Source organism: Pristiophorus japonicus, chromosome 13 (genome assembly GCF_044704955.1).
Source record: "Pristiophorus japonicus isolate sPriJap1 chromosome 13, sPriJap1.hap1, whole genome shotgun sequence".
Classification (NCBI taxonomy): domain Eukaryota; kingdom Metazoa; phylum Chordata; class Chondrichthyes; family Pristiophoridae; genus Pristiophorus; species Pristiophorus japonicus.
This window is the reverse complement of record NC_091989.1, coordinates 152,038,108-152,059,497: the sequence shown is the minus strand read 5'-3', so window position 1 is coordinate 152,059,497 and position 21,390 is coordinate 152,038,108. Positions and strand designations below refer to the sequence as shown.

Genomic DNA, 21,390 nt, shown 5'->3' with positions numbered 1-21,390 from the left:
AGAATTTGCTGGAGTGGGGCATCTCGCACGTGCGCCGTGAGTTGGATTTTATTCCTCACCCTTCAGCCCACATTTTTTTGCATGGCAAATTGCTGGAAGTCCCCATCCTGATCGCTAGTTGGAGCCCTTGCCTGAGGTTGTAGTCCTGATTATAAAAACATTAACTTCCAGGTTTATTTTCATAATCTCATCAACCTATGTATGCACCATTGGCTTTATTTAGTCAGGAGAAAAAAAAAGTATGGCGTGGAGATAAATACATCGTTTAAATTTGAAGAAAAATGGCAAGTCTAATAAAAGATTGATTTGAAGTATTAAGCCGAAATGAAGATGAGATGGAAACAAAATGACTTGAATTGGAACTACAATTTCAAAATTTGCAGACGACACCATATTGGAGGGTGTAGTTAATACAGATGAGAACTGCGAGAAAATACACAAAGGTTGCATCTATCAGGAAGGATTGAACTGGCTGAGTCTCTTCTGTGGAAAAGAGAAGATTAAGGTGACGTGATAGAGGTTTGCGAGATTATGAAAGGGATTGATAGGGTAGATGTAGAAATGAGGTTTCCACTTGCGGAGTAAGACCAGAACTAGGGGCCATAAATATAAGATTGTCACTAATAAATCCAATCGGGAGTTGAGGAGAAACTTTTTTACCCAGAGAGTGGTTAGAATGTGGAACTCGCTACAACAAAGAGTAATTGAGGCGACTAGCATAGATGCATTAAAGGGGAAGCTAGATGAACACATGAGGGAGAAAGGAATAGCAGGACATGTTAATTGGATTAAAAGGGTGGGATGATGCTGTGTGAAGCATAAACACTGGCATGGACTTACTGGGCCAAATGATCTGTTTCTGTGTTGTATATACGATGTAACAATGTAAAACACTTATTTACTGAGCCATAGTTTGATGTGGCAGGGCATCTAATAGTGTCTGCTGTTAGTTAGACTTGCTGTTGCTGCGCAGAAAATTTAAAAACCTAAATGTGCGAGTTACTGAAAGTATGAGCTGATAACACTGCAACGATGAAATCAGGCATCTGGGACCCGAGTTTCCTTAACCAATCAGATTGAAGGATTGTGAAATTAACTGTGCAAGGACGGAGAAGGAAATGCAAATTACAGTGAGTGAATTCAATGTCAAATCAGGTACAGAAAAATAAATAAGGCGAGGGAGAGAAAGATTGGATTGAGAGAGAGAAAAAGTCACAGGAAAAGTTTAAAAAAAGATAATTAAAATAAAAATTTAACATTTTTAAATCTCCGACAATAATTAAAAGCTGAAGGAATGAGACTTCAGACTTGTAATAGTTAATGTTCAGTGCCAGAGAGGTTGACCTACAGTAATTAACACTTATTACATTGTCAAAAGGATACTTAGACTGAAATGGACAAGACATAACTTTCTGTGGTGAGTTTAGTTCGTATCAACCGTGCAAATACAGCTTCATGCCATTCAATGCATTTCATTGGTGAGGCAGACAGCGGAGCGGCGCAACTCAGGCAGCAATTTTTGGATTTTTTAGTTTTAACGGCGCATCTGCCCCTCTCATGAAGTTGCTGAATCATTTGCAAAAAAAACCGATGAGTGCCATTAGCCTCACTGTTATTTTGACACAAAATTATGGCCCCGTGTAATAATTTTAAATCCACAAAACAGTAGGTATTAGGAGCGCTATTGGTCTTAGTACAAACTAATCTGTAGTTAACTAAATTGAAGCAAACCTAGTAATGTGCCAATCGAAAAATAAACCTATTGAAAATGAACCCGCTAAATTTTAGAGGATCCGGCCGCTTGATCTGTCTTGCCCAGTTTGTTATTGTAGGTTACGACCAGAATAATGTTGGCATGTTGGAAAACCTAAGCTTGAATGAAGATAAGTAATGAAACTTGGACTATTATTTATTTAAATATAGTAGTCAGTCATGATGTGGTTGGTGTTTCCTGTGCCATTGTTGCTAAAGATGAAAGGAACAATTGCATAGAATCAGAATTGATACCGTCAAAATACTTTTACACAAAGTTGTTTGTTTTGGTACTGATTGGTTTATTTCCATTACCGAATAACTGATGACTGTTGAAATGCAATTTGCATAACTTTATTAATAACCTCCTACCCAATTAACAATTAACTCTTTATATATAAATTCGAAATTCTGCTATTGCATTTGCTGCTTTTAAGATGGGGCACTAAAGTATGGCGGAGAGGCACTATTGACACGAATGCATGACCTCATCTCTCTCATCTGGAAGGAGGAGAGCATGCCGGGAGATCTCAGAGATGCAGTAACCGTGACCATCTTTTTAAAAAAAGGGGCCAAGTCCGACTGTGGCAACTGCAGAGGAATCTCCCTGTTATCAGCCACTGGGAATGTCGTCGCTAGAATCCTCCTCAGTTGTCTTCTCCCTGTGGCTGAGGAGCTCCTCCCGGAGTCACAGTGCAGATTTCATCCTCTACGGGGTACAACGGACATGGTTTTTACTGCGCGACAGCTGCAAGAAAAATGCAGGGAACAGCACCACCCCATGTACATGGCCTTCTTTGACGTTACAAAGGTCTTTGACACTGTCAGCCGCTAGGGACTATGGAGCGTCCTCCTCCGTTTCAGCTATCCCCAAAAGTTTGTCACCATCCTTCGCTTGATCCACGACGACATGCAAGCCATGATCCTGACCAATGGATCCATCACAGAACCAATCCACGTCTGGACCGGGGTCAAGCAGGGCTGCGTCATTACGCCAACCCTCTTTTCAATCTTCTGCGCTGCAATGCTCCACCTCACACTCAACAAGCTGCCCGCTGAAGTGGAACTAAACTACAGAACCAGAGGGAACCTGTTCAACCTTCGTCGTCTCCAGGCCCGATCCAAGACCGTCCCAACCTCCGTTGTCGGACAACAGGACGTGGGCGATGCTTGCGTCTGTACACAGAGACTGAACTCCAAATCATAGTCAACATCTTCACTGAGGCGTACGAAAGCATAGGCCTTACATTAAACATCCGTAAGACAAAGGTCCTCCACCAACCTGACCCCGCCACACAGCACTGGCCCCCCCCCCCCCCCAGTCGTCAAGATCCACGCGTGGCCCTGGACAACGTGGACCACTTTCCATACCTCGGGAGCCTATTTATCAGCATTGACGACAGGATTCAACACCGCCTCCAGTGCGCCAATGCAGCCTGAGGAAGAGAGTGTTTGAAGATCAGGCCCTCAAATCTACCTACTGGTCTACAGGGCTGTAATGATACCCGCTCTCCTGTATGGCTCAGAGACGTGAACCATATACAGTAGACACCTCAAATCGCTGGAGAAATACCAACAACATTGTCTCCAAGATCCTGCAAATCCCCTGGGAGGACAAACACACCAACGTTAGCGTCTTCGATCAGGCCAACATCCCCAGCATCGAAGCACTCCGTTGGGCGGGCCACATTGTTCTGACACGACTCCCAAAGCAAGCGCTCGACTCTGAACTTCTACATGGTAAGCGAGCCCCAGGTAGGCAGAGGAAACATTTCAAGGACACCCTCAAAGCCTCTTTGATAAAATGCAACATCCCCACCGACACCTGGGAGTCCCTGGCCAAAGACCGTCCGAAGTGGAGGAAGAGCATCCGGGAGGGTGCTGAGCACCTCGAGTCTCGTCGCCGAGAGCATGCAGAAAGCAAGCGCAGGCAGCGGAAGGAGCGTGCGGCAAACCAGTCTTCCCACCCACCCTTTCCTTCAACAACTGTCTGTCCCACCTGTGGCAGAGACTGTAATTCCCATATTGGACTGTTCTAAAAGAACTCACTTTTAGAGTGGAAGCAAGTCGTCTTTGATTTCGAGGGACTGCCTGTGATGATGATGATTTAAGATGGGATCTACAAAAAATCCTCGCCTGTACTAATGATGCACAGAATATAATTCAGACCGATGCTTAAAGCTCTTGTGCAGATATACCATTAATGATTGAGGTATTGCCACTAATGACTTTCTGTAGACTGAGATTTATGGAGAACACATGAAAATTGACAGCGAAAGAGAAAACTGTGTTTTTATATATAGTGCTAGATTCTTAAATAGAACATCCTGTGGCATATAGTGTAGTTTTGCAATTTTTATATATCCTTTCTTCCCTTCTCCATATTTTCCTAAACAGCTACACTCCCATTTGTTCCATTACTGTTGCTGATGTCCTTTACTGAATACCACTTGTCAGTAACCTCTACATTTATGTCTTGCCCCTGTCCCCACGCCCGCCCCACAGGCAGCCAAGTGCACTGAAGCAGTTAGTAGCACTATTTATTGGAAGAAATTGGATGCTCTGGAAAGAAGCAAGAGTCATGACATGGCTGGAAGAGAATGTGAAAGAAGTTTTAAGACGAGTAGATGCAAAAGACCCACTTGTACAGGAGTCTGAGAACAAGTAGGTGTTTAATGAAATTACATTTTGAAGCTGTATTGTAATTCTGAAAAAAATTAATTGTAATACATTGTTTAACAAAAGCAGCATAGTTAAATGAGAGATAAAAGAAATACAAAAAAAAAACATTGCACTGACAGTTTTGGCAGGTCAGATGAACAGCTATTTACTACCATTCCACTCCAAATCTAATTCTGTTAATGTGTCTATTGCAAACTCTAGTCTACAGTGCATCAGCTGGTGCTCACTCTGATTACCAATTTCCTTTGAGGCATTCTCCGCATCCTGTCCCAACTGTGTGTGTCAATGTACAGTCATATTTAATCTACTCTTCTATCTGGCTGTCTGCCAAGCCTTTCATTTTTCTTTGCCAAAGCGTGAGAAACTGTCCAAAGAAATGCCTGCACCATTTTCATTGTTATTTTTCTTTTTCTAATTGTATATTTAATCTTTTATAATATTTATTTTGGATAGCATGTACATGGGTTATGTCATCTATACCATGGCAGTCATGCTCAGTTAGTTTTCTTCATCCTCATTGGCTAAGTGTTTTACTTATGTTCCCTCTAATTGGTATTTTCCTACTTTCATTATTCATAATATATCATAGAAACGTAGAAAAATAGAAAATAGATGCACGAATGGGCCATTCGGCCCTTCGAGCCTGCACCACCATTCAATATGATGATTGTTGATCATGCAACTTTATTACCCCATCCCTACTTTCTTGCCCTACCCCTTGATCCCCTTAGCTGTCAGGGCCACATCTAACTCCCTTTTGAATATATGTAACGAACTGGCCTCAACAACTTTCTGTGGTAGAGAATTCCACAGGATCACAATTCTCTGAGTGAAGAAGTTTCTCCTCAGCTCAGTCCTAAATGGCTTACCCCTTATCCTTGGACTGTGACCCCTGGTTCTGGACTTCCCCAACATCGGGAACTTTCTTCCTGCATCTAACCTGTCCAATCCCGTCAGAATTTTATATGTTTCTATGAGATCCCCTCTCATTCTTCTAAATTCCAGTGAATATAAGCCTAGTCGATACAATCTGTCTTCATATGTCCGTCCTGCCATCCCGGGAATCAGTCTGGTGAACCTTCGCTGCACTCCTTCAATAGCAAAAATGTCCTTCCTCAGATTAGGAGACAATATTCAAGGTGTGGCCTCACCAAGACCCTGTACAACTGCAGTAAGACCTCCCTGCTCCTATACTCAAATCCTCTCACTATGAAGGCCAACATGCCATTTGCTTTCTTCACCACCTGCTGTACCTGCATGCCAACTTTCAATGACTGATGTACCATGACACCCTGGTCTTGTTGTACCTCCCCTTTTCGTATCTGCCGCCATTCAGATAATATTCTGCCGCCTTGTTTTTGCCACATTTATCTACATTATACTGCATCTGCCATGCATTTGCCCACTCACCTAACCTGTCCAAGTCACCCTGCAGCCTCTTAGCATCCTCCTCACAGCTCACACTGCCACCCAGCTTAGTGTCATCTGCAAACTTGGAGATATTACATTCAATTCCTTTGTCTAAATCATTAATGTATATTGTAAATAGCTGGGGTCCCAGCACTGAACCTTGCGATACCCCACTAGTCACTGCCTGCCATTCTGAAAAGGACCCGTTTATTCCTACTCTTTGCTTCCTGTCTGCCAACCAGTTCTCTATTCACATCAATACATTACCCCCAATACCACGTGCTTTAATTTTGCACACTAATCTCTTGTGTGGGACCTTGTCAAAAGCCTTTTGAAAGTCCAAATACACCACATCCACTGGTTCTCCCATGTCCACTCTACTAGTTACATCCTCAAAAAATTTTAGATTTGTCAAGCATGATTTTCCTTTCATAAATCCATGCTGACTTGGACCGATCCCATCACTGCTTTCCAGATGCGCTATTACATCTTTAGTAATTGATTCCAACATTTTCCCCACTACTGATGTCAGGCTAACCAGTCTATAATTCCCTGTTTTCTCTCTCCCTCCTTTTTTAAAAAGTGGGGTTATATTAGCTTCCCTCCAATCTATAGGAACTGATCCAGAGTCTATATAATGTTGGAAAATGACCACCAACGCATCTACTATTTCTAGGGTTACTTAAGTACACTGGGATGCAGACTACCAGGCCCTGGGGATTTATCGGCCTTCAGTCCCATCAATTTCCCTAACAGTTTCCTGACTAATAAGGATTTCCTTCAGTTTCTCCTTCTTGCTCGACCCTCGGTCCCCTAGTATTTCCAGAAGGTTATTTGTGTCTTCCTTAGTGAAGACAGAACCGAAGTACTTGTTCAATTGGTCTGCTATGTCTTTGTTCCCCGTTATAAATTCACCTGATTCTGACTGCAAGGGATCTACATTTATCTTCACTAATCTTTTTCTCTTCACATATCTATATAAGCTTTTGCAGTCAGTTTTTATGTGAAATATTTTCTCTCAATGACATTCTATCAAACATATTCGCCATGACACTGCCATGACAGTTCTTCCCCCATCCGTTGTATATTCCCTTAAAATAAAATTGGTCTGAGAGAAAATATTTTTTTAAATCACAAAGTTCCCTTTCAAAATTGACTTTAGTAGTTTTTCTTTCTCACCTCATCTAGCACACTGACTACCAGTGTAAATCAAGTTTCCACGATCTTTTATGCTGGTTTAAAAGGCATCGCGCTGGAAGCATGCTGAATTTCTGCTGATTGTGCCCGTTTGCAGTCCTTCGAGGAGGCTCTTCAAATATTTAATTTACTAAAAAAAAACTGACTAGTGTACACCAATGAAACGAATAAATTGTTCTGAAGTTTTTTTTCAGTGATTTAAAATTAAGTTACTCACAGGTGGAAGGGACATTCTTATTAAAAATGTTTTTTTTGTGATAAACCCATTTACAGCTGCATTAATAAGACTCCACTCTAAATACATCAAGGAATATTTTTTGATGCAAGGGGAGAAAAATAAACAATTCCGTTCTATTACCCTGCCCGATTGCGCTGGTTCATGGAAGTTTTTACATTCGGTGATATGCAAATGAGTTTGCACCGAAACTTGAACCATCACTTCACTTTGGAAAACTTGCATAATTTCAAGCGCAATTTGCACCGTATTGCTGATTGCACCCAAAGCGGAAACTCTACCCTATTGTATACAAAATGTGTGTGTGTTAGAGACCCTTTTTTGTCTTTGAACTGCAATTACTATAAATTAATAGTATATTTGATAAAAAATCAAGTTAAATATCATTAAACTGACCAAAATAACCTAATTTGCTGGTGTTTTTAAAAGACATAGATCCCTGTTCAGCTTCAGAAAGTAAGATAAATTTGCTATGTATTATAAGAAAGTGGTGGGAGTTGAGGCTCAGCAATAGAATGCCATTTTTCCTAATCCTACTTCTAGAAACGTTTGTCCTAATTTGGGGTCCTGCCCTTTCATAGTGAGCTGATTTAAAAAAAAACTCAGGCCTGTTTAAAAATAAGGACATTACAGGTTCTTATCCCAATGGATTTCTTTAATCTTGCTTTTAATAATTAAAAAACATTAAAATGTGCTGCTGTATTAATTTTATAACCCATTGATGTATATAATTTGCTTTCCTTCCTCTCCTGTTTCTGTGAAATTCAGGGAGCTTCCTAACCATAGGCGATAAGATGGCTGTGTCTTAGAATCATGGAATTTTACAGTATAGAGTGAGGCCATTCTGCCCATTGTGTCTATACCAGCTCTTTTAAGAAAAAACTTATCCACTTAGTCCCCCTCTCTTGCCCTCACCCTTTACATTTTTATAGAATCATAGTCTAATAATGTTATAATAAGGTTGAGTATTCTTTGTGTTTGAGATTGTGCATGTGTCATTTTGTTCCCATTCCAGGAGAAAGATTAGATACCAGAATGTTCCCAGGAACATCTATCGTCACATTATTCTGTCTGAGATAAAGGAAGCTATTGCAACTCTACCACCTGTGAGTGACGCAAGATAAATTCTATATTTGCTCTGAAAAACATTAGATTGTCATGATTTATTAAATTATGTACTTAACTCTTCAACCCACAAATAGGCTACCAAGAGCTCCCTTTGTTTTGTTTGAGCCATTATAAGTTAAAGATAGCATTAAACTTTATGGGGTTGAAATTCGGTATCGGCCCGTTTGGGGGTGGTAACCGAGGCGGGACTTTCTGCGGTGGCCTTAGGAGGGTGCTGCCCCAATTTCCACGGCGCAGCGGCCCAAAGCGCTGCTGGCGTTGCGCCTCCGCAAACTCCTGCGCAATTTCGCAGAGCCAGTAGCGCGCCCCCCCCCCTCCCCGGAGCAAGAAATAGTTAGCGTCCCCCTGTGCAAATGATGCAAATTTCTCCCCCTATATTTACCATTAAAGAACATACATGAAGGGACAAGGTTCATATTGTAGAACACCACCAGAATTGAAGAGAGTAGGAGAGAAGAATAGGTACATCATAAGTAGTGAATAGATGATACCAAGGTTGGGTTTTAAAAGTGGTGTTTAGGATAATTACAAACCTGTAGATTGTGGGTGAAAAGCAGGACTGAATGAGGTAAGGAGTTTCATAGTTTTGAGGTGTTGGGATGCAATGAATTCGAGCAGGAAGACACTGCGCTTCTTTATAGAAATTTTGGATTCATCTGGAATATATTGAGGTGGTGGTGTCGAATCTCATGTTTCTTGACTCGAACCAGAAAATATAGCTTAAGTACTAGTAATTGTCTTGCGGCATGATTCTGTTCATAATTGTGTAGGAAACAAACTGCCTGACTAAGTCTATGTGATGCTTTTCGAGGAAGGCGCGGCCATGGAATAGAAGAACTTCATCCACTCCAATTATCATCCAGGCTTTGGACTGTGTAGGAGAAATAAAGGTTTCTTTGCAGCTTGCCAAATGGTGAATTGGCAGATAATTAAAGATTTTGTAGAGCAATGATTGAGATTGGCTAAGCTGACCAATTTATCCAGAAACCAAACTGGTGACTAGCTATCAGGTTATGATTGAGATCATTTCAACATCATTGAGTCTCTAGTTACTTTGTTCTCTGGATGTGGGCAACTCTAGCAAGACCATATTTATTGCCCGTCCCTAAGTCAGACAATTATTATGTTGACTGGTACTTTTGTACGAAGAACAAGCACAGCGACACAATTTAAAAATATACATGTTAAAAATTAAATTGATTCTTATTCTTTTTCAGGAAGTAACTGCTCAGCCAGTGATGGGTTATGATCCACTTCCTCCACTAGATGGCATCGTCACATATACTAGACCTGAAAGGTATGGATCAATGGGAAAATAGTTTATTATTAATTAGAGCTAAACCAAATTAATTTGTCTCCCAGAAGAATGAACGTTAAGATTAGTAACACTGCTTTGCCAAATTGCTTTGTCTGTTTACTGAATCTGTTCTCACGCCTTTCCACAACAAATAATTTTTTCAGTGTTAGCGTATTAATACCAGAAATGCAGAAAACAATCATGTTATTTGGGCATTGAGCTAGATAGTAATGTATGAAAAATGTGAAGCATGGGAGCAGGTTGTACAACTCTTCACAGGCATTTAGTACAAACACCTGTAAGAAAAGGGAAAACTTGATGAAACAAAATGAACAATCGTATAAAAATAATTTGTTTTTATCCGATGAGCAGGACAACACAGAAGTAAAATCATAAATTCAGTAGGGCTCCTCAGTGGAAAAATATAATTTAATAAAATCCATGAATAGATTCTATTTACCCTAGGATACTAAGAGGCACGTGAGATTTGTGAGATGTGGTTGGTTATTATGAGGGAGTAGATACATGCTGGGAATGTCCTGCTAGATTGGAAACAGGTGAGTATAGTGTTACTTCCCAAAAAAAGGGTGACATAAAGACCCAGGCAACTACAGACCCATTGTCCTCCCATTAATGTGGGGGCAAAATAATAGGATCAATTTCAGGAGTAAATTTGAAGATTAGCTGTATGATAACATAGGAAATAACAGCAAACATGGATTCAGAAATTAAAAATCCTGCCTAAGCAAACTGCTTGACATTATTGAGAAGGTGATATCCCAAGTGGACTGGGGAAAGGGCTTGGGTAAAGATCTGCTGATACTTAACCTTATAGCAATGGGAATTCAAGGTAAAGCCTGTGCATAGATCTTTTAAAATGCTTATGGGTCGTAAGTGATTACTTGTTAATTATTGAGGTTGAGCTATGGGAGAAGTGCTGAGTTGAATGCCCTATTGATTAGTGTTAGGACTGTTTCTAACTTAAATTAGCATGCTTGTATTCAGGATCTCTGTGCAAATTAGAACACAACATAAGAAATAGGAGCAGAATTAGGCCATTTGGCCCATCAAGCCTGCTCCGCCGTTCAATACGTTCATGGCTGATCTGATCATGGACTCAGTTCCACTTCCCTGCCCATTCCCCATAACCCTTTACTCTCTTATCGCTCAAAAATCTGTCTACCTCCACCTTAAATATATTCAATGACCCAGCCTCCACAGCTCTCTGAGAATTCCATAGATTTACAACCCCCTGAGCGAAGAAATTCCTCCTCATCTCAGTTTTAAATGGGTGCCCCCTTATTCTGAGACTATGCCCCCTAGTTTTAGTTTCCCCTATGAGTGGAAATATCCTTTCTGCATCCACCGTGTCGAGCCCCCTCATTATCTTATATGTTTTGATAAGATCACTTCTCATTGATCCCAATTTTGGCCATGACTTGCTCCAATTTTTTTGGAGTAAGTTGGTTTTTCTGGTGTAAGTTTAAAAAAACGCAATTTTTCCCAATAAACTTGCGTATGATTTATTTTAGTTGAGTTTTTTTTTTCAAAAATGGGTGTTCCCAGCCACTTACGCCAGTTTTGGCCATTTATGCCACCTTTGGCCAGTTAAACTTACTCCAAATCGACTTAGGTCAGCGTATGTGGCCAGCTCTGAAAAACATGGCGGGCAGTTAAGAATTCGGCGCAGGTTAGTACATTTAAAGCACCAAGACTTACAAAGCACTAAACAAAGACCAAAAAGTAATAAGTAATCAATAACAAATAAAAAATAGAAGTCCTACCTTTATGCCAGAAACAATTTTTTTTTAAAGTCCCTCTCCCCACACCGCCCCCCCCCCCCCCCCCCGCCGCAATCAAAACTCTCCTCACTAAACAAAGCTCAACCATCAATAAATAAAAAATAAAACTCAAGTCCTACCTCGGCCCAGGAAGTCAGCGAGATGGCTGGCTGGTGCTAGGGGCTGCGAACATCGGGTCCTGCTCACAGCCCGCACGACATGCTGGGAGAGCGAGGATCATGCGCGCAGACTCCACTGCGCATGCGCGCAGCTGCCGGCAGTACTTTCTGCGCTGGGCTATTGCTCCGCCTCCCACTTCACTATCTACGCCACGCTGGGACACTGGGGGCACTGGGGACTCGGCAGAGCGGGCAGGACGGGGCCACTTTTTTTCAGCGCCGTTTCCAGCGTGCAAAGTCGATGCATTTAGGGTAAGTGCGCCGAAAAAGGGGTTGGGGAAAATTGGGCCCATTCTTCTGATCTCCAATGTGTGTAGGCTCAACCTATCTTCATAAGTCAACCCCCTCATCTCCGAAATCAGTCTAGTGAACCTTCTCTGAACAGCCTCCAATGCAATCCTTCCTTAAATACGGAGACCGAAACTGTACGCAGTACTCTAGGTTGTGGCCTTACCAATACCCTGTACAGTTGTAGCAGGACTTCTCTGCTTTTATGCTGTAGCCCCCTTGCAATAAAGGCCAACATTCCATTTGCCTTCCTGATTACTTGCTGTACCTGCATACTCACTTTTTGTGTTTCATGCACAAGGACCCCCAGGTCCCTCTGTACTGCAACATTTTGCAATTTTTCTCCATTTAAATTAAAATTTGCTTTTCTATTTTTTCTGCCAAAGTGATAACCTCACATTTTCCCACATTATACTCCATCTGCCAGATTTTTGCCCACTCACTTAGCCTGTCTATATCCCTTTGCAGATTTTTTGTGTCCTCCTCACAATTTGCTTTACCACCCATCTTTGTATCATCAGCAAACTTGGCTACATTACACTCGGTCCCTTCATCCAAGTCATTAATATAGATTGGGGACCCAGCACCGATCCTTGTGGCACCCCACTAGTCTGTTTGCCAACTGGAAAATGACCCATTTATCCCGACTCTCTGTTTTCTGTTAGTTAGCCAATCCTCTATCAATGTTAATATATTACTCCCAACCCCGTGAACTTTTATCTTGTGCCGTAACCTTATATATGGCATCTTATCGAATGCCTTCTGGAAATACAAATACACCACATCCACCAGTTCCCCCTTATCCACCCTGCTTGTTACATCCTCAAAGAAGTCCAGCAAATTTATCATAGAAACAAAGAAACATAGAAAATAGGTGCAGGAGTAGGCCATTCGGCCCTTCGAGCCTGCACCACCATTCAATAAGATCATGGATGATCATTCCCTCAGTACTCCTTTCCTGCTTTCTCTCCATACCCCTTGATCCCTTTAGCCATAAGGGCCATATCTAACTACCTCTTGAATATATTCAATGAACTGGCATCAACAACTCTCTGCGGCAGGGAATTCTACAGGTTAACAACTCTCTGAGTGAAGAAATTTTTCCTCATCTCAGTCCTAAATGGCCTACCCCTTATCCTAAGACTATGTCCCCTGGTTCTGGGCTTCCCCAACATCGGGAACATTCTTCCCACATCTAACCTGTCCGGTCCCGTCAGAATCTTACACGTTTCTATGAGATCCCCTCTCATCCTTCTAAACTCCAGTGAATAAAGGCCCAGTTGATTCAGTCTCTCCTCATATGACAGTCCAGCCATCTATGGAATTAGTCTGGTGAACCTTCGCTGCATTCCCTCAATAGCAAGAACGTCCTTCCTTAGATTAGGAGACCAAAACTGAACACAATATTCCAGGTGAGGCCTCACTAGGCCCTGTACAACTGCAATAAGACTTCCCTGCTCCTATACTCAAATCCCCTAGCTATGAAGGCCAAAATACCATTTGCCTTCTTCACCGCCTGTTGTACCTGCATGCCAACCTTCAGTGACTGATGAACCATGACACCCAGGTCTCATTGCACCTCGCCTTTTCCTAATCTGCCGCCATTCAGATAATATTCTGCCTTCGTGTTTTTGCCCCCAAAATGGATAACCTCACATTTATCTACATTATACTGCATCGCCATGCATTTGCCCACTCACCTAACCTGTCCAAGTCACCCTGCAGCCTCTTAGCATCCCCCTCACAGCTCACACCGCCACCCAGTTTAGTGTCATCTGCAAACTTGGAGATATTACACTCAGTTCCTTCATCCAAATCGTTAATGTATATTTTAAAGAGTTGGGTCCCAGCACTGAGCCCTGCGGCACTCTACTAGTCATTGCCTGCCATTCTGAAAAGGACCCGTTTATCCCGACTCTCTGCTTCCTGTCTGCCAACCAGTTCTCTATCCGATCAAACATGATTTTCCTTTCATAAAACCATGCTGGCTCTGCTTGATTGATTCATGCTTTTCCAAATGTCCCACTACTACTTCCTTAATAATGGACTCCAGCATTTTCCCAACGACAGATGTTAGGGTAACTGGTCTATAGTTTTCTGCTTTTTGTCTGCCTCCTTTTTTAAATAGGGGCGTTACATTTGCGGTTTTCCAATCCGCTGGGACCGCCCCAGAATCCATGGAATTTTGGTAGATTACAACCAATGCATCCACAATCTCTGCAGCCACTTTTAAGACCCTAGGATGCAAACCATCAGGTCCAGGGGACTTGTCTGCCTTTAGTCCCATTATTTTACCAAGTACTACTTAATTAGTGACAGTGATTGTATTTAGTTCCTCCCTCCCTATAGCCCCTTGATTACCCACTATTGGGATGTTTTTAGAGTCTTCTACCATGAAGACCGATTCAAAATATTTTTTCAACGTCTCTGCCATTTCTCTGTTCCCCATTATTAATTCCCCAGTCTCATCCTCTGGGGGACCAACATTTACTTTAGCCACTCTTTTCCTTTTTATGTACCTGTAGAAACTCTTACTATCTGTTTTTATATTTTGTGCTCGTTTACTCTCATAATCTATCTTCCCCCTCTCTATCATTTTTTTTTTGTCGATCTTTGCTGGCTTTTAAAAGTTTCACAGTCCTCTGGCTTCCCACTAGTCTTGGCCATATTGTATGCCTTCGTATGCCCTTGCAGTGAATACCAAACCGGAAGTAGGGTAGGGATGGCAATTGCAAAAGGAGACACAGAATTACACAATGCATTTGACAAAAATCTGTAAGTTGCTGAAACGGTGTCTGAAATAAATTCCATCTGCCAAGTGTAAATTACTGCAAGTAGAAAGAAAATAAGTGGGCATCTTAGAAGTTGAAAAAATCTCAGTGTCTGAATAAGTCCAATGTCCAGCATGTCAAGTCATTATAGAATAGCAATTAATGAGTAAATGGACAGCTGAACTATGCAGGCAAATCAGTAGCAGTCAGCAGGAGAAAGCTATGGTTATAATGCAGTGCTTTGGTCCGATCACACCTGGAGAACACCAGTTCACTGAGACATAAGGGAAATATTTAATCCTCAGTAGAGTGTTGGAGTGCTGAGTTATGATGAAACTTTGGACTTGGGAACCCAAGACTGGGAAGATTACAGGGTTCTCCAAAGAAAATTAACAATAACAGAGTTTTCAAAAAAGAACTGAGATTCCTTTAATATGTAAATGAGGTTGAAATTGAGAATTCATTAGAAACAGTTCACACATATATAATATATATATATATTTATACGAAATAATTACTTTCTGGTAACACTCATGAGAGGATACTAGTATAGCATGTCAATCGTCATAGATGGTGCTACAATTAAATGTAATAACTTTGACATTACTTGCATGGAGATCCCAGATAAGCTAAAAGCCAATAAATCCAGAGATTGGTGACCTGTACCCAAAAGTGCTGAGTGAGACCAGAAACAAAATCTACAAAGTGCAAATAGTCACCTTGATGGAGTCAATAAAGAAAGTGTGGTCCCAATTGGAAACCAACCATTATAGTGCCTATTTATTTTTAAGTGACAAAAGAAACTGGTAGTTAAAGACCATTGTCATCTACAATCTGCAAAATAATGGAACAAACTTGAAGGCTGCCTGTTGGAGAAAAACTTAGTAAATGACAGCCAGCATGGTTTCAAAGGGGGAGATCCCATCTCGCCCTCCTCTGTTTGACTTTTTTTGAGGAAGTGGCATCAAAAGATGATGCTGGAAAGCCCTCTGGTGTAGTATATCTAAGCTTTGAGAGAGCCTTCAATAAAGTGTCACATTAAGTACACAAGCTTAAATTTTGGAGGTTGATAAATAATTTACTGTGCGAGAGATAGAGAAAGAGCATGGGTACTGTACGAGTTAAGGGAATCATGTCAAGTTGTGGAAATGGAGTACTTCAGGGTGCTGGGCCCCCTGCTGTATCCAGTCTAGATAAACGACCTAGTTTCCAAAAGACAATTCAAGTTGGTTGTGGGGGGAATGGAGGGGACAGTTGCAACTGATAAAGTAGCTGAGGCACTACGGAAGGACCGAGACAGAATTTATAAGTGGATGGAATTAATATCAGTGAAATTTGTACAAGATGTTACACATTGGAAGAAAAAGTGTGGGATACAATTACGCAGCAGTGTCTAATCAACTAGGTAGAGGCTGAAAGATCTGGGAGTAATAATAGACTCAATACTTAGCTGTATATTCACTGCAAAATAGCAAAAAGAATGCTGAGCTGTATTGCCAGACCAGTAGAGTACAAGTCTGAAGAGTTCTGCTAAAGCTTTATATTTAGTGCCTTAGTCAGACTGCAACTTAAATATTGCATTCAATTCTGGTTACCAAGCACAAATTGATGCTAGGTCAATTGCTAATTTTAAATCTGAGATTGATAGATTTTTTGTTAACCAAAGGTATTAAGGGATATGGAACAAAGGTGGGTATATGGAGTTAGGTCACAGATCAGATATTTTTGTGATTACTTTTTGTTCAATGTTTTAATGTGCTTACCTTCCCTTTTCTCATCTGTGACTGAGTTTTGAGTTTACTGAGCTACAGTGGTTTTCCTTGCAGGGTAAGTCAAGCAGCAGATGGAAGTACCTTGTCACTGTTCTTTCGGTCTCTGTTGCCAAATTTTAATCTTCAGGTATGTGCTAATGAAGAGGGAGGTTGTGAATGATTGCTTTTTATTTAAAAAATCTATTTTACTGTGTTTAAATCCAGAACATTATGGTGAAATATATGAAACAAAATAGTTATTTTGTATTACACAAATGGACTCTGTTCGAGCAGGTACAGCAAGTTCTGAATGGTTATCTGACCTAGGAGTTCTTAATGATGCTTATATAAAAGATAAAAATTGTTTAATTCTGTAGAAAGTTCTATTGTTTTTACATTTTACTTGGTATGAATATTTTTTTAGTGTCACTACAATATTGATACACTGCTTTAAGCCTGGGAATAAGGCATTAAATTCTTTGGGGCTACAGTCCCAAAACTTCAAAATTCTCTCCTTAGCATAGGTATTCTGCTTGTAAAAGGAAAAAGCTGTTTAGCAAGCATTTTATTTTTCGGATCATGTAGGGTTGTTGGCAACACGAAAATAGGTTATCAAGACTTTTAAGTTTTTAATTTTATATTTTTTGTAAATCTTTGCTAATACCAGCATTGAAATGAAAAATGATCCAATGCCAGGCTGTTTTTAGTTGTGATCTTGGATATTGCAAACATTTATTTTAGGCTTGATTGAAGTTGCATTATACCACCGAACTAGATGATTTTGTCATTTATTTCATTCTTTCCTTTCTCTTTCCCCCGCCCCCCCCCCCCCCCCCACCACACACCTCCGGTCAAAAATAAATACTCCTGACATAATGTATTTTACAGGAGGACAGGAGACAGCATGTGGAAGGTGAGGGTGCAGAGGTCCAACATGAATTGAATCAGGGAGTAAACCGACTCATGGCTGCAATGAGGGATATGTTGGCAAATATCCGCTTCCAGGAGCCACCACAGGAAGACTATCAAGATGGCGACGGTGATGGAGAATGGGACTGAAATTTCATACACTAAATCTTCAGTAAACTTTAATTTGCAACTGTACTAATAGTGCATTCTATGACTGCTAACCCAAACCTGCACCACAGTGATATAGAAACACTTATTAAAAGAAGATGCAATCATATTGTATTTAGTTCCCTGGATTATTATTGACAGTACTTAGAAGTGCTAACACAATACAAGTGAAGGAAAGCACTTTAGCAACAGTAATTTTCAAATGATTAGAAGTAACTGAAAAAGAAAAATGAATATTGTAAGTTGCAACTTGCCATATGGCAAAAGTTGATTTTTGATTTATAAACCCGAGTAAGATGACATGTTTTAGAAAATGCTCTCAGCATAAAGACAAATCGGTAGAATGTCCAAATACTTTAAATTGCAGGAGCAGTTGTTTTATATTTATTGCTTTCGTAATTGAAGCATGGAATTAAGTAAAATTAAACTGACATAGTCTAGAATTTACACAAGTGGGAAATGAGAAAATACTATTCCTATAAGTGAGCAGCTCAGTTGTATGACAGCAGTGTGCTTGCTTTGCACTCATTTGCAGAAAAGGCTGATTGAGCTGCTTGGGTATATGTTTGAAGACTACTATTTCCTTTGTTCAAAGTTGCTACCGCATCTCCATCTGGAAGGCATTGGAAGCAAACTGACTATAGCTCTACTTTGCCCAAGTCTGCAGGATGGATGCATACTTTTTACTGATAGAGCCATAGAGGAGTCGGCAGTCAAATTTGTGACACAAGTGATAAAGGAATGAACCTAAAAAGCTAAATCTAATGCAAGGCTCAGAAAAATGTGAAAACATAAGAACCAAGTTTGAAGCCATCCTGAACACAGTAAAGCAACAGTTTTAAAAAAAAATACTGCTGCTCAGTTTCACAGATGCACACATTCACATTGTTTGTCTGTTCATTTAGAATTACAAGATTATCTTTTTCATTTTTCTATTTTCTTCCATTAAGTTAACACAGTATTTTACTCTTTGGCCTCAGGGTTGTTTCACAAATTTATCCTACTGATTATTATGAAGTATGCTATATAATCTATGAATCCTAGTTCTGTGTTAAACCTAATTAACACTGTGTTTTTAATTATATACTTGTCAGTGGGAGGAGTGGTCTTTATATAGTGACTGAGAGTCCTTGATTATAATCATCTGTACTTCCTAGCAGGAAAACGAGCTGTCAACCAAGATAGCCTAAACTGAACTCTCGCCAAAGGAATCCACACCAGCAATAGTAAATAAATGCATTGTCAAGTGATTATTGAAATGAGTAATTCTTCACTCTTATGACATCGTTTTTCATTAATATCAGATTTAACTATTTTTATGTAAACAGCTCTTTCACACCGTGGCTAAAGTTACAACTTTTTTGGATATGACTACACTTAATTTTGCAAAAATTGAATTTGTAATTTAATTTAATTTGCTATTTGAACTAAGAACCTATGGAAGAATGAGTATTCACATTTTTGTCTTGGCTTTCATTTTCAAGTTAAACTCATTCAACAAATTAGTTGCATTGGCATTATGCAATGTAGTCTATTGCATAACTTTTGTTTTAAATGATCCTAATGTGATTGAATGCTAGTAAATTAAATTCTGAATTATGTGAGTGAGTTATTGCAGAATATCTTTTTCTCTGCATGCCGTGTACTGGAATTTTTCTTTTCCAATTTCCAAAGCATAAAAAGTGATCAATTGGGAAGGGCACTATAAATTATGCCATTAGCAATTTAGAAAGAATAGGGAATCTTAAAATAGAGGGGGCTGCAGCCTGGTTGATATCCACCCAAGGGTCTTTAAGGAGATGGGACAGGTGCTATATGAGTACCTTCCTCATATCTTTAATACCTCACTACAATCTGAGACTGTTCCCTTAGACTGGAAGGAGGCTAACGTCATTCCAATCTTTGATAAGACACATCCGGGTAACAATAGGCTCATTAGCTTGATGACGTAATGGGTAAGATGCTCGAGGACATGATTAGAGATGCATTTTATGGCTACTTAGGCAGAGAAAGCCATTCTCAGGGACACCCAACATGACTTCCAGTAAGAAGATTGTGTCTTACTAATTTGATGGTATTTTATAAAGAAATCATTCTCTACGTGGACTTTCAGAAAGCTTTTGATAAGGTACCGCGTAAGAGGATTCTCTACAGGATAGGATCTTTTGGAATTAGTGGTAATCTACTGCACTGGATTGTGAATTGGCAGAATGTCTGTAGGCAGAAAGTGGGTTGTTAATGGATTTGGATCTGCTTGGAGACCAGTTACCAGTGATGTCCCACAGGGATCGGTGTTAGGACTTTTGCTATTCACTAGTTTCATTAATCTATATGTAGATGTTGGGGGAATGATCTGAAAGTTTGTGTACTTTACCAAGGTATGTCAGGGTTAGGACTGTAAAGGATGCTCGACACCTCCAAGCAGTTCTCGATGTGTTGGGGGATTGGGACCTATGATTGGCAAATGACATTTAACTTAGAAAAGAGCCATGCAGGTCAAACACATGAACTACATGCACCCTTGAGGGAAAAGAATTAAAGCCAGTGGTGAAACAGACCTGGGCATTTTAGTGCATCAGTCTCTAATGGTTCATGACCAATACCGTGAAGCTATAGCTAAATGTAATGGGGTTCTAGGGTGCATTTACAGGGCCATTCAGTATAAAACAAAGTATACCCTTTTGTCCTTGTACAAGACCTTAGGCCTCAGTTAGAATACTGTGTCCTATTTTGATGATCTCACTTGGTGAGTAATATTGACGCTTTGGAAAGGAATGTGGAGGACGGCCATAAGATTAATTCCCAGTTTAAAGCATCTTAGTTACCCAGTTAGGCTCAAAGAGCTGGGTTCCCATACTTTAGAGAAGTGTAGACTTTGGGGTGATTTGATCGAGGTCTATAAACATAATGAAGGGATTAGATTGTATTCGTGTAGACAAATTGTTTAAACTGAATAGGTTAGGGAGTACCCTCACTCGGGCAGAACTAGGTTCTATTTTAGGAGGTTCTTGTTTTCCGAGAGAATAGTGGATATGTGGCGTAGGTTGCCAGGTCGTACAGTGAACTTGGATTTGCTGAATTCCTTCAAACAAGCGCTGGACCTCTTTCTGGTTGCGACAGAGATCACCTTGTATTAGAGGTAGGTACCTTGTAATGTTATTCGAGGCTGGGTAGTCTGGACTAGTTTTGATCGCCTAATGGGGGTGGGAGAGGAATGTAAGATTATTTTCACTAACTGGACTGGGTTTTTATCTCTTGGCTCTCCCAGGAGATTACATTGTGGAGAGTATAAGACATCACAACTGCAAGGGACAGGCTGGATGGACCAGTAGATCTTTTATTGTCTTTGTGATTCAAGAAACTTCTTTTTCATTGTGTCAAATGGGTAATCTTTTAGTGGAGTATAAAACAGTAATCTGTCTACTCCAATATAGTGAAATGGTAGGATGGCCTGCGGTAGAGATAAATGTGAGCATCTGGTCTTTACATAGTACAATACATAACCAGCAATGGTGGAAGGCTGTTTATAGGCAATTGTTTTCCTCCAAGCTGTGTAGCTTTGAAATAGACTTCCTGTATCTGTACAAATAATTTAGTTATCTATATTGTGGGTCAATATATGTAGCTGAGCTTCAAAAGGAGAGCATTTTGTGACTGGTGACAGTTGTACTATTATAGGATATGGAGTTCCATTTTAGGAAAAGGAACTTGCCATTTATATAACATGACCTCGGGACGTCCCAAAGCGCTTTGACAGCCAACTAAGTACTTTTTTTTGAAGTGTACTCGTTGTAATGGAATATTGCAGGCTAACAACACCTCAACTATGTTCTAAACTTGTA

General features: G+C 40.4%; 1 protein-coding gene across 1 annotated transcript in view; it reads left to right on the top strand.

Annotated features, from left to right (window-relative positions):
- The window catches only part of tcf25 (TCF25 ribosome quality control complex subunit), a 44,077-nt gene extending 26,502 nt beyond the window's left edge, over positions 1-17,575 (top strand). The window contains exons 14-18 of the mRNA XM_070898139.1: positions 4,258-4,416; positions 8,292-8,382; positions 9,622-9,701; positions 16,547-16,619; positions 17,360-17,575. Of these exons, the coding sequence (XP_070754240.1) occupies positions 4,258-4,416; positions 8,292-8,382; positions 9,622-9,701; positions 16,547-16,619; positions 17,360-17,530 (574 nt within the window). The 3' untranslated portion in view covers positions 17,531-17,575. The remainder of the gene's footprint in view (positions 1-4,257; positions 4,417-8,291; positions 8,383-9,621; positions 9,702-16,546; positions 16,620-17,359) is intronic.
- Positions 17,576-21,390: the final 3,815 nt, after the last annotated feature.